This window comes from Corvus moneduloides, chromosome 3 (assembly GCF_009650955.1).
Source record: "Corvus moneduloides isolate bCorMon1 chromosome 3, bCorMon1.pri, whole genome shotgun sequence".
Classification (NCBI taxonomy): domain Eukaryota; kingdom Metazoa; phylum Chordata; class Aves; order Passeriformes; family Corvidae; genus Corvus; species Corvus moneduloides.
This window is the reverse complement of record NC_045478.1, coordinates 22328621-22342256: the sequence shown is the minus strand read 5'-3', so window position 1 is coordinate 22342256 and position 13636 is coordinate 22328621. Positions and strand designations below refer to the sequence as shown.

The window sequence follows — 13636 nt, the reverse complement described above, 5'->3', positions numbered from 1 at the left end:
TGAGTGTCAACGAAAGTATAAGCATCAGCAAAGTTATTTCCTTAAAGCTTGTATATGAATACACAACGCTTCATAAAATATTTAAATTCTGATACATAGATTTGGCAAATGCTCCTATTGCACGCATTTTAGTGTATACTCTCTTATGCAAGGGAATCTAAACAAAGCCCAAAATCTATTTTAAACTTTGAAAACAGCAATACAAAAGAAAGATGGGAAACAATAGCTTCTAAGCAGTGTACAAGGTTCCTTTATCTGCTGACCTCCTTTCTCGCACTATTCCTAAAACTCTTGTTTTACTGTGGCAGAAAGCAAGATCAAGCGCAGGTTAGTCTGAAAACAAAACAGAAAGTTCTAGTGAATGCACTCGATCCTCAAGAGGGCTGTTCAAGAGTCTAGAATTCAGTTTTTTAGATTTTCATACTAATCCTATTTATCATAGTCATTACCAATAAAGATTTGGAAAATGAACATTACTGCCAATTCCAAATTTACAGATAATGTAAAGACCAGAGAAAATTAGCATCGATTTATGACATGATAGAGGATTTTGCAAAATTGCAGAATTTATAGCTGTTGAGAGAGTAAATGGGCAGTGAAATAATGGTTTTCAGTGCTAAGACGCAAAATCTGATACTTGTGCAGGGATCCAGTACAAATAAAATTGTAATTTTGAGTGACATATGATCAGGAAAGACATAGGCAAGTATGGGGTGGGAAACACCTTCAGTGCTCTTATACAAAAAAAACTTCAAAGGTAGATCTGATGGTGACAAGACCTACAGTGTGATTTCAGAGTGATGCTTCAAAACTTAGTCAAATGGCAATTCCCATGATTAAATGCAATGGAAAATTACAAAGCACATATTGGTCATAACTAATGACTAAGAGTCCTCATAAATCTTCCATGTCCTGGAGAATCTTTTTTTTTTTTTAATCTGAACATGGATTTCTTCTCAACACCTACTTGGAAAGGGTGGTTTGACATGTTTCTCACTGTGATAATAGTCCTGCCTTCTATCAGACTCCCACTTAGTCTCATCTCCTCTCCATAAATGACTTAGTAGGATGAGAAGCAGAGGGATTTCAATACTTGAGGAACTGGGCATAGCAATTACAGCTGAGGACTGGGAAACACCAAAGTAATTTTTATTTTGCATAAAATAAACTCTCCCCTTTGCTTTTTATGTCAGCATTTCTCAATGATAGAGCAAAGTCAGACTAAAGCAAATTAATTGCAACGCCAATGAAACAAAATAGCTACAATGAAATATAGCAAAACTAACATAAATGTACGCCATATGATAATTTGACTCAATGTATTTAGATCTTTTTAAAGCATCATCCTTTTTCTCACTAATTTCCTGCATCTCGATTATGAGATACTGCATCTAGAGCCTCAAGCACAACTGAAAGTGTAAGGTATATTTGCAAACATCGTTATAATCCCAGCATAAAGAAAACAATTCTAATTTGCCATGTTTTTTATCTTTATCTAGAAAATATTGCCTGAAGTTACCTCAGCTTTCATTATTATGATAATCAGAAAAATAAGTAATCACACGAAGACTGCATTGTGTTCTTTTTTGTTTTTTCTTAATGCATAGAAAATAATGTGAGAGTTGTAGGGTTCTTTTTTTCTTGGGCAATTTTCAGTGCACTTGAGGCAATACGATGAAGAAAGACTTGAAATTATAAGGACCTTACCTTCATCATCCATAACGAAGCTGGACGAAACCCCATCTGTGTCACTAACTGAGATAGAGTAAGTTCCCACATCTGATTTATCAGGATTTTTGAAGTACAGTTTAGAACTAAAACCATTAATGAAGAAGAATATAATTAGCTCAGTATCCCATGTCAAGAATTTTAACATGAAAATTTTCTAGTATTTTGGTAGACTGGCATGACTTACTGATTTCCTTCTGTTTCAATCTTAAACTTATGAGAATCATCAATCTCCTCATAAGATTTACCCCATGCAAAATGAGATGCATCTGTAGCTTCTTTGCACTCAAAAGCCAGGTAAATATTACCCTCATCATCCACACCTGAATATATTTCTTTTGTTCCTGCAAAATAGGAATCAACTCAAATGTCAAGGCTGCATTTTTCTTTCAAGGTACAAATCATAAATTAATAAAGCCCGTACCTATTTTATCCTAAAAGATACTGATTTTATTAGCAGGTCTTAGAGCAGGTTTATGTCATATGCTGACTAGGCAACACATGCTAGTAAGTTTCTTACTCTACACGCAAGAAAGGAATGTTAATACTAATAAATGCTTATTGAGAAAAAAACCAATAAGATATAACTGCATATGAGAACACACAAAAAGTTTAAATAAATCAATTTTATTATCATTCCTGAAGCTTTAAAAAATGTGTTGTCACACCAAGTTGCACCTTGTTCGAATAAAAACCAAAATACCTGATTATCAAATAACTCCTACAGTAAGGAACAAATTCTTATCACTATATCTGTATCTGCATGATTTTTTCTTTAAGTTTTAAGGCTAAGACCTTCTTAATTCTTGAAATACTTATATGTGATACAATATCAAATTAGATTGATTGAACTCAATTCCAAGTATTATAGTATTTTAGAAGCAGAGGAGATTAAACAGTTCATTTTACCTGGCCGTTCCTCAACAAGCACTGGTTCAGATATCTCAGATGACTTGCCTGCCCCAGCATCATTCACTGCACGAACTTTAAAAACATAGGTATGGCCCTCATGTAAATCAGTGACCTTAAACAAGATAAAGGGCAAAGTCAATTTAAAAAACAATTGAAGTTATTTTGTTTACTTATATGAAGATGTTAGCAGAAGCCAAAGTTCAAATACGTATCTTTTTTGTTCGAATATATATCCTTTTTGTACTCAATAAGAACTTTTAATACTCAGTTTTATATTAATATTTGTATTAATATTAATTAATTAAAATGTTACCTTAAGATAGCGCTTTGAAGTAGGTTTCTCATTAGCAGTGATCCAGTCTTCTGCATCTACTTCTTTATAGTCCACTAAATACCCAGTAATAGGGCTTTTGCCTTCATACACAGGAGCTTTCCACAGAAGAACCACTGACGTATTTCTAACTTCACATATCGTGAGACCATAGGCAGGACCTAAAATATTTCAAGTATTGGAAATTCACTTCAATATAATGAAGTTTTGCAAGCTGTCCCTGTAGTGGCCAAAATGTACCACTATAATTTTGACTGTACTTGCTTTCAAAAACTTCAGCCTTTACAATACAGCTGGTGTATGTGGTATTTAGGTCATTTTCCCCTCATGGCTGTATACAGCAATACCTGCCTTACACAGTGAGTGACATTAGTATTCTGAAGCATACTTGCTTAGCTAGATCTCAGTAGCTCTCTTTTAAGGGAAAGTTAATCATGTGGAAAAATCCATGCAGTTTAAGATTTTCCAACAAGCAAGAGAGGCTTCTTGTCTCTTAGTTAACTCACCAGCCCCACATCAAAGTTGCTTCACTGAGCCTGATTCAGGTTCATAATTTAACATCAGGATTTTTATTTTTGCATTACTATACGTGAGCCATGATCTTTCAAAATAATCCAAAACTCAGTGGCACCAAGGGACTTTGGATCAGGCTTCTTGTTCCCTGACAGAAAAATTTTTTTTATTGTGAACTAGGTAGCTGCAGCCAAGAGGAACTTCTCAGGATGAATGATACTTGGCAGGAGAAATATTTAAGCCAAAAATATCCTGATACTCTACAAATAAGTGAGAGTTTATATGTTTGCAGGTACCAGGTTTTTCCCTACTATGCTTTCCTTCTCCTTCACCTAACTGTTCAAGTGCCATTCAGTCTAACTTATAGTAATTATTTTTTACTATACTCTTGATACTTTTTACACTAGTAAATAAATTTCAATGTAAAGGCATAATCATGTCAATTTCCTACCATAGTCAAAATACCCATGACAAAATACTCATATTCAGTCAAATTATGTAGCTTGCTTCTTGTGCTGTAGATGCAGAGCAAGGAAAGATGAAGACTTAAGGATTAACTTGAGACTTAAGGATTTTCTCAGTTTTCAAGATACTGATTTTCCCTATAACACATCTTACCATTTAAAATAATAATAATAAAAAAGAGTGGAAAGCCTTACAAATAACTCTAATTACCTTTCCAGCCTACTTGATGTTAACCAGTGATGAAAGAACATAAAATCTGTAAAGGATGATATTCAGCAAATATACAGGGGGGGGGAAAAATCCAAACCTTTAGAAAAGTTTTTCTCCAAAGTGGGTAAACACATTTCAGAAAAGCATATTGAATACCTGTTACAGACCTTATAAGGATAAATATTAGATTTCTCATGGAAAGACTGCCATTTTCAAGGCACCTAAAGCCTTCCCTCAGGGCTCTTTAAAAATCCCAATCTAAATGTCTATATATCCACAGATAATTAAAATTCCACTGTCAAATGGACCCGGTAGAAATCTAGACAGTAGAAGGAAAAGGGTAATGAAGCACGTTCTATTCTGAGGATTCTGAGACCCTGTACATTTCTTTTTATTTAAAGCAATGTAAGACAATTCATTAACTATCATTGCTAACTCACAGAAACTCACAGCGACATGTAAGACTAAAATTCTGCAGAAGGATGAAATAATTATAGACTCTGGGCAAGGAATCCATCACTTATGCTGGAAATTCTGCAAAAGGTTTTGGCCTTTCTAAGGAAACCTTCTTTCTATATCAAAAAGTGGAAGAATATTTTGTTGACACTGGGAGTATTTTGCAGTCACATTACATTAGTCCTCAGTGTCTTTAGTAAGTCACAGAAGAGGGTCAAGCTCTTTCTCCCAGTTTTAAATCTCAATTATTTGTTTTCATTATTGTTAAGCTATTGTTTAAAAACGTATTTTAAGGAAGGCTTGTGAAATATTTAACAGGTTTGGATATTTGGGGTTTTTTAGGGAGAGGGCAATGGTCTTGGCTTGTAGTGGTTTTGTTATCTCTTTATCTATCATTTAAAATGAAGGATAATCTTCACTTCTTTACACACTACATAATTCCAATGATGTTTTGAAAACACTGTAGAGACCATAAATCATAGATCACTTCTTTAAGAAAAATAATTGTTCAAATGAGGATGCACTTACACTAAATATTACAAGAGTATAAGAAAATGTAGCTAACATGAAGTGAGTTAAGGTCAGGAGACTAAACATTTTGTTATTGACAATTTTTTCATTAAATCCATATGGTAAGATTTATAACTCTGAAGAATTTAGCTATAAAAAATAAAGACAAACAGCTTTTCAGAAAAAGAATATGGGCATTAAAAAGGACTAAACTTGGAACTTAACTGTGTAATTTTTGTTTTAGAGGGCAAATAGAAGGGGATTTGTAAGCAGGAAAATGCCTTTCAGAAGGTGGAGTTATAGTTTCTCTATTCAGCATTGAAAAATCTTTATTTGGAGTAGTATCTCCAGTCTGTGCACTGCCATTCAAGAAAGAAACGAAACAACTAGAAAAGAAAAAGTTAGAAAAAGAACAAAAAATTCTTTTAAATAGCAATAAGGAATACATGATCTAAAGGGAATGTTGCAGGAAGAAAAATTCAGGAATATAAGAGAAACTTTTAAACTGCAAGCAGCAAGATTAGGAAGATTACTTTGGTTCTTGTCCAAAGTACCTGGACTTTTCATGAGAAGACTTTAAAGGTGCATTAGACAAGCCTCTGTCAAAGAGATAGGGATAGGTAACCTGAAAGTGAGTGAGCAGCTGGACTAGATGACATTTGAGAGTCTCTCCTCATAAACAATTCCATGATCTTACTGAATTCCAGGTAAGAACTACCTTCTACTTATAGCATAAAAAAGAAAACTGAAATTTCCCTGCCACCTCATGCCACCTCACTAGTAATTTTGATAGTTTTACAAATCCAATTTTAGGAGTTTTGTGGGGTTCTTTTCTTTACTGAGAAAATAACTGTTCCGGCGTGGAACAGATGCTTTAAGTGTCAGACAGCTCCTGATGACATAAACAAGTATTAGAGTGGATTTTTAGGTATATATCAAAGCTCAAAGTCATATATAGAATTCAATATAACAACACAGCAGTATTTTACAGTGTTTGTGGAAAAAGAAAGTAGAAGTATTTTAAAGTGGTGGGTCTCTGTGTTTTCACTATGGGCTGCACTTGTAATACACTTTGTTTAAGCAAATCAGCCCAGACATCAGAAATGGCTTTAGAAAATGTGTTGCTCAGTATGAGTAACAGCGTTACAGTGTTATAAAATATGCAGAATGGACCTTCAGAAACCCTTTTATGGCTTATTTACGGGATTTGAGCGCTGCTGGGGGGGACTAATTCTTTAGCTGTTTAACATTTTTTTATGTTAAAAATATTATATAATATATATTATGTACAAATATAGCATATAACATATACATAGCATATTATGTATTATATTATGTATTACATAAAAAATTTATATACTTACATGAGGTAGATTACAGTTTAACTTCTTTTTGGTGAGGGTCCTAAATTCATAGTACTTCTAACTATAATTAATAGTCTTCAGCTACATCTACACTGCTAAACTACAGACAACCCAAACACAGGGTCTGAGTACTAGCACACAGCCATTCTTACTGTATGTTTGTTAGCACAGTTGTCCTAACACCTGGCTAATAATAATCTCTCAGGTAACACCTAGGTACAACCTAGAGGAAACACACATACATGGGCATGTTATTTGAGTCTAGGAGACCAGCTGTCAAGATGTCAAGAAACAGGCCCCTCTTTTGTGTTATTTATGACCAAAAGCTAACATAGTTTTGGAGTCTGAAACTCCAGGAATATTCTTAGTAGACTGCATTTATGGTGCAGAGATATTGTACAGGTGGTGAGTGTGAGGTGGAGCTTGTAGGGGTTGAAGAGGTGGTAGAGATACATAGACTAAAGGCTCAACACTGTTCTGAGCTGGTGAGGGCATTGAAAAAGGGAACTCAACAAGCTAAGTAAAGGTCATCTATTTCCCAGGAGACTCAATGTCATCACTGGAGGTGTGGTGGTAACTTTTAACAGATCTCAGAAGCAAGAGCAATCTCAACAGGTAGTATGGAAGAAATTGAGCAAAAGACATCCTGCAGACTTTGGCTGGCACTCTGTGGCTGTGTTTCAAGGATTTTATACTGAATTGAGATTCATGAAGAACTAATAGACTTACCAGGCTCTGGCATAGTCCAAGCTTTACACTTAAAATGCTCACTGGGATCTGAAGGTTGACCTATTCCAATCAGATTTGCAGCAGCAACTTTGAATTCATAGAAGGCATCTTCAGTCAAATCCTCTACCTTTTTTCATTTGATAAAACAATTCAATGTATCAAAAGCCATGATTCATATTCATTTAATAAATACTTGAATATAAACATTGGTTAATTAATTATCAGGCATTACTACCGTGCTGAAGGATGTAATTTGAAAATTTTATCCTTAAACCAAACACACTGCAGAGTTCTATATTATAGAACATAGTATATATTCTCCACGTTTCAGTCACATCATCCTAGGAATAACAGCACTCATATATTGGCATGAAAAGTTGTTAAAGTTTAGAGCAAAGGTTCAAGGAGCCCAATCAATAAATGACCACTAGCAGACACTTATGGGTGAGTGTTCTAAAATGAAATACCTTCCTGCATTGTTTGTGAATGATTGTTCATAAGTCATTCACTTAACCAAGAGTTCAAATAGTGTTTCAGTTTAAAAGGTTACAGTGGACTAACCAAGGAAGAAAAGGAAACAATAGGAAACTAAAAGAAAAAACAATCCAATCAGTTCCAAAATGTGCTGGTATAACTCCAGGAAAGAGCCTCTCAGTACTATTTCATGGCTTATATTAATCTTCCCCACAATTATATTTAATCATATGTCTCAAGGGAAAGACATAGCTGAGAGTAGAATTTCTAGTGGAGATACCAAACAGTTTTAGATTTTCCTGAATAAATAGTTCTCTTTGAAAGTGTGAGATAAAAAAAGGATTTTGGTGCAATTTTTTTAATGATAAAAACATGTGAGGGTAACGAACGTATGGGGTAGCATCAAATACAAGACCAAAGCAAACAAGGTAATGCTGAAAAGTCAGGCACTAAAATAATTTAGACACAATTTCCTGAAGATAAGGAAATATATACTGTGACCCACAAGACCCAATAACAGCTCAGCCTGTAAAAATTATTTTGAAATCCCAGGTTATTAAGGGAAAGGATACTTGTGGAGTTCCCATAGAATTATTTAATCAGGGAAGGTTAAACCTTCAGTGATTTCCCAGTGCTGCAATGAATATCTCAGGGCATTCTCTGTTTGCAGCATGTCATAAAATATTCTGTGCTACTAAAAGCTGTCTTGGTTTTATTTCCCATCAGTATTTCAGATTCTAGTCATTCAAACTAATGTACAAAGATGCACCTTCAGGCACAAATACAGGTACTGGCACGACTGACACTTAAATATCCAGTTAAATTCTGAATGGCGGCCCCTAATTTACATTACTCATTTGTTTACAAATGCATTAAAAATAAAAATATGTGGAAAGCATTGTAAGCAGTTTGCCCTTTCATGCCTATCCTACCTGCCCTTTTTTATTTCTCAACATCCATGCTCCATCTGCTATGTCAGAGATGCCAGTCATAAAATCAGTCACAAGCATGCACACACCTGAGTATTGCTGCCTGCCTTCTGTGACAGAAGCATTCTTCCTCAGCTCATCTGCATCATTATCTTCCACTTTAGTGTCAAATACCTGCAAGACTTACTTCTGCCCTAAAGGGTACAGGAAATTTGCTGACTTGCAGAAATAAAATTTTTATAATTTGTGAATAAAATCTGATTGTTTTACTTAATTTAAAAAGCATCAGATTGATTGATTGATTACTTGCTATATCCTATCTCCCTAACTAGTCTTCATGGAAGCTGACATCCAAATTTTCCTCTTTTAAGAAACATTTAATATGTTGCAAGTGTAACCAGAAGTAATTTATTTCAAAACTGGTACTCTGTAAAGGAGGTGACAAGACATAAGGCTAAGCTTATTAATATACATGATTTTTCAGCTGCAGGCAGATTTTGAGAGTAAGAAAAGGGACAGTTATATTTTTTCTCAATCCATCTCCATTTCGTTTACAAGTCTCCAGTTCCACAAACAGCAGTTATCTGTCCTGCTAAACACTTCCATCCTTTCTCTGTATGCTGTTACAGTGGTGATACTTAAGTGATCACTAATGAAAATAGCTTGTGGAGCATTTTATGGCTATCTTGTTCCTAGTGAAAAATGTGCTTCACACTTTTCCCTCAAAAAATTTCTATTCTGAATGGTCTTATGCACATTAAAATTTCATAGTAGGGGACAGCACTGATTCTCTACCCCAGATTTAACATTGTTGCATCCAAATGGAAGCGCTTAGTTTTTTTGAAGTATTTAAAGAATTTTTCCATTAAAAAAAAAAATCCAAAGAATTAATTCAAATCAACTCCAAAAATACAATGATCAAAAAATACTAACCGTATAAATCGTCCGGGTAATAAGGGAAGAATTGACTTCATGCCAGTTTTGATGGTTGGCTTCCCGTTTATCCATGTAATAACCAAGGATTGGTGAACCTCCACTGTATGTTGGTGCTTTCCAGCCAAGGGTCATTGAATGACCGTCACAGTTCAGAAGTGTGATACCATGAGGATATGAAGGACAAGCTACAAGGAAATTAGCAACCCGAGAGTTAGAACAGAGTCTAAAACACTGCAGTGTAGAAGTTGCTTAGCACTTTTGATATTGCTTCTGTTTTCTGCAGCATACTGCTCTCAGCAGTATAATGATATCAAAATAGTTGTAAAGCTGCTAACCAACATTCATTTTATCACCGGATATAAACATGGAAGGTTTTAAAACTCTCAGAAGGTAGCAAGGAGGAATAGATGACCTTTGGTATGGAAATAGTAATACCATCAAGACTCTCCAGACCAAATATTATGCCAAAAGATTGAAATGAGTCAGAAGATCTCTTCCTACTAAGAAACAAGTAAGCTGCTCAAATACTTCTGGAATACAGTAACAATCATCCAATTAAAAAAAAAAAAAAAGATGATGAACTTGAATAAAATTAAGTCGTATGACTGACTGATCTATGACCACCACAGTTTTCCTGTCCTATCCTGATATTATATGCCTCATTCAGACTGTGACTGTTTTTTCCTCTAGAAAGAAGATCTTTAGACTTTCAGTAACTTAAGCTGTATTGAGGCAAAAAGTAATGTCCTTCTACTTCCTTCTGTAGCATAAGCAGAAATGTCACCAGGGCACCTTCCTAGGGATGAAGAAAACCCTTTTCCTGAGGTTTTTAATCCCCTCCTACAGGCAAGCACCCCTTCTAGCAAGCAGTTTTGCATTTTTTGTACATACTTGAAAGTCTGGCCAAAGATACCCCTTTCTTGACACTGGGGTGCTTCAATCAGTACAGCTGAAGCTGATCGATACTTTCAGGTGAATTACCAGTATAACTTGAGAGAATGTAACTTACCTCATTCAGAAGAGAATACATTAGCAAAGGCCTTAGTACAGTCCCTGATCTTGTAGCTGTACTAATGATCACCATTTAAAACAGATAGTAATCAGCAGAACTGCCCTTTTGTTCTTTTTTTTTCAAATATGATGCTGTACTCAGAGGTCATAAAATGAGGCCTTTGCTTTTATTGCCACTTCTTGATAAATAAGAATGACCATGGCAAACTCCTGAAAATGGTCTTAAAATAACATTACGGAAAGATTCTGGCCATGCTAATGTTAAACCACCTATAGATAGTCCTGCTAAATTCCTGTTAAGGCTACAAAAATGGATAAAAGCTGTCCACATCCCATTAGTATGCATAAGATCCATGTGCTCTGTGTTTGGTGATATAACCCATGCAACCCTCATCTTCAAAACACACAGTGACAAATAGGTGTAAGTGCATTTACAACATCGTGGTGATAGATGTGCTAGTGTCAATGTGCCACCTACCCATATGAGACACACTTCCTCCTAAAAAAATCAAATAGAGTAACTTTGTCAGTAACATCCAAATGTACTTTCTATTAACCATCCTGAATTATAAACCTTTTAGAGGATTATTTCTGACAAATATGTCTACTGGTTTTCTTCAAGAGGTAGAGGCCACTCTTCTGGGGAAAAGGTGTCCTATTTAAAATTTTTCAGTATGGAATTGAAACTGTCCAGAAATTCAAATTGAACCATGATAGCCCAGATCCGTGTACTCTTTCTTGTAAATAATTATTCAACCTTTCACTCAACATGAATGATTCCCATTGAAGGTTGAACAACTGATCTTGCACAGAAATTTTGTTTGTAGGATACTTGAGGAGGTAGATTGTGCTCCAACATGGAGCAGACACAGGGGATTTTCTGTTTGGTTCAACCATACAGTAATAAAGCTGACTGAAACCCTTCTAAATGGAGCAGATTCCGGCTAAACTGTTTTGCACCACTCCAAGTCACTCAAAAACTTATTTTCCAGCTTAATCAGAATTTAAGTTTCTTTGATACCACCTAGGAGCAAAAGGCAATCCGGCCATTATAGCACATCTTACCCAATATTTTGACAGTCATTATAAATAACTTTTTTTTATAAAACAATGTATTTTCTCCAGAATAGCCACATGCCAGAGAATAGACATCATTAAGCAGATGTGCATGATGGCTGCAAGCTGTACTATTATAGCAAATCAGACCAAAGGAGATGATTGCTGAAAATATGTGACTCATTCGAGAAACAAGAAGCTGAGTTGCACAGAACCACACTTACTAAGGGCTGCCTGCACTGTTACAGCCTCTGACTCCTGTGAGTTTTCACTCAGTCCTACAGCATTTGCAGCTTTCACACGGAAGACATACTTCTCTCCAGTCTCCAAACCATGAACAACAAACCTGAGTTAAAAAGATAGCATCACATATTAGTATATATTTTAAAGGAACCATTCTATGCTGCAACATGAAATTGTTGTGTCCACTAAAAAGCTCAGCTTCATGATTGCTTCACAAAGGAAAATATTTCCAAGAGGCAAATTGCAATACAATAACATGACGTAGTACAATATAATTGGATGGCACACAGGAGCAAAAATCACAGTTCTCATTAGATTGCTAGTACTGATCTAGCAGGTTAACTCAGATAAAATATAATATATTCCTTCTGAACTTTGGCTTACTAAATTCTAATCTATTCTGGGAAGGAGCTCTATTTTTCACTGTACTTTTATAGTCATTGTCAAAAATAGTTTTCAGTTTTGATCTGAGGTTCTAGGTAATTATTGTACTAAATAAAATACTCAGAGCTATCCTATTGTAAGATATGTTCATGTATGAAGAAATGAAATATTTTTTCTTATTTTTGTGATTTCCCAACTCCCTTTGACCAAGAATTGGTCTCTAGGTTTTTTTTGATCAAATACCTTGACTTCTTGAAAAAGGACTCGTCAAAATACAAAGTCACTCAGTCAATAACTGATCTGATACACTACACAAAATGACATGCTTGTTATAGAAAATACAAAATACATATCTAAACTTTGCATTTGGTGAGTGATTCCAATAAAAATAAGTATGATTTCCACAGAGGAAATTGCTTGAAGAATCCCATAATGAAGTTTGATATGTTCAGGAGGGAGTGAGAAATCATCAGAAATTCAAACAGAGCTAGTGTCATGACAAGGGAATTAGAAACAGGGCTACAGTCTTTTATCCAGAGAGGTAGCAGATCAAGGAGCTCTGATGTTTCTGGAATGGACACTTGGATTTCCTGCATAATTGTGTCAGCTGCCAAAGCATGTTTGCCATCATATTTATAGCAGAAATAGCCTGACCTTTTGTCCTATTATTCATGGACTATGATACAGCTTTAGAATTCCCTCTCCTTTCTCATACTCTTCCTCATGTGAATCAGGTCTGTTTACCCCACAGCATAATTCATACTTAAAAAGACATATTTTATACTTACTCATGTCCAAGACACTCAGAATCATGTCTCTAGAATCCGCTTTTAAAACTCAAAGTCATGGAATAGAAAAAATTGCTTCTCCTTGGAGAAAAAAAAAGTGAGGAGAATTGCCTTGCAATTGGGAAAACTTAGCTCTGAGACCCTGCAGAGTGTTTTTCTTCACATCCATTCAATATTCTCCTTCCATTATAACCCTATGTCTTAGCACATAAAATGTCTTAAAAATATCCTATGGCTTTCAAACTTCCCAAAAATACAGAAATATTATCAATACCTGTTATATTTAATAGGTTTATGGTTACTCTGTTCCCAGCGATTTGATCCCACCACAGAATAGTCAATGTAGTAGCCATATAAATCCTCTTCATGTTTTGGTTTATCCCATTGAACTACAACTGATGTTTTTGTATTCCTTGTGGCCACCACCTGTCCAGGTGCAGATGGCAAAACTAAGAAAAAGAGATAAAACATATACTATTAGGAAATACATAAAAATAAAAGTAATTTGAACTAGATGAAACACTGCATAATTTGGTCATATTTAATCACTACAGCTATGACTACTCCTACCATGTTATTATCGTTATATGACATGTA

The 13636-nt window shown here is 35.1% G+C and overlaps 1 protein-coding gene across 2 annotated transcripts in view; it reads right to left on the bottom strand.

Annotated features, from left to right (window-relative positions):
- The window catches only part of MYOM2 (myomesin 2), a 76574-nt gene that overhangs the window by 23521 nt on the left and 39417 nt on the right, over positions 1 to 13636 (bottom strand). The window contains exons 17-25 of one of the 2 annotated variants that reach the window (XM_032104594.1): positions 13314 to 13488; positions 11849 to 11970; positions 11047 to 11067; positions 9555 to 9742; positions 7219 to 7345; positions 2954 to 3132; positions 2638 to 2752; positions 1916 to 2072; positions 1708 to 1814 (exon numbers count right to left, since the gene is read on the bottom strand). In XM_032104594.1, the coding sequence (XP_031960485.1) occupies positions 1708 to 1814; positions 1916 to 2072; positions 2638 to 2752; positions 2954 to 3132; positions 7219 to 7345; positions 9555 to 9742; positions 11047 to 11067; positions 11849 to 11970; positions 13314 to 13488 (1191 nt within the window). The remainder of the gene's footprint in view (positions 1 to 1707; positions 1815 to 1915; positions 2073 to 2637; positions 2753 to 2953; positions 3133 to 7218; positions 7346 to 9554; positions 9743 to 11046; positions 11068 to 11848; positions 11971 to 13313; positions 13489 to 13636) is intronic. The other variant, XM_032104595.1, reaches the window with a different exon arrangement.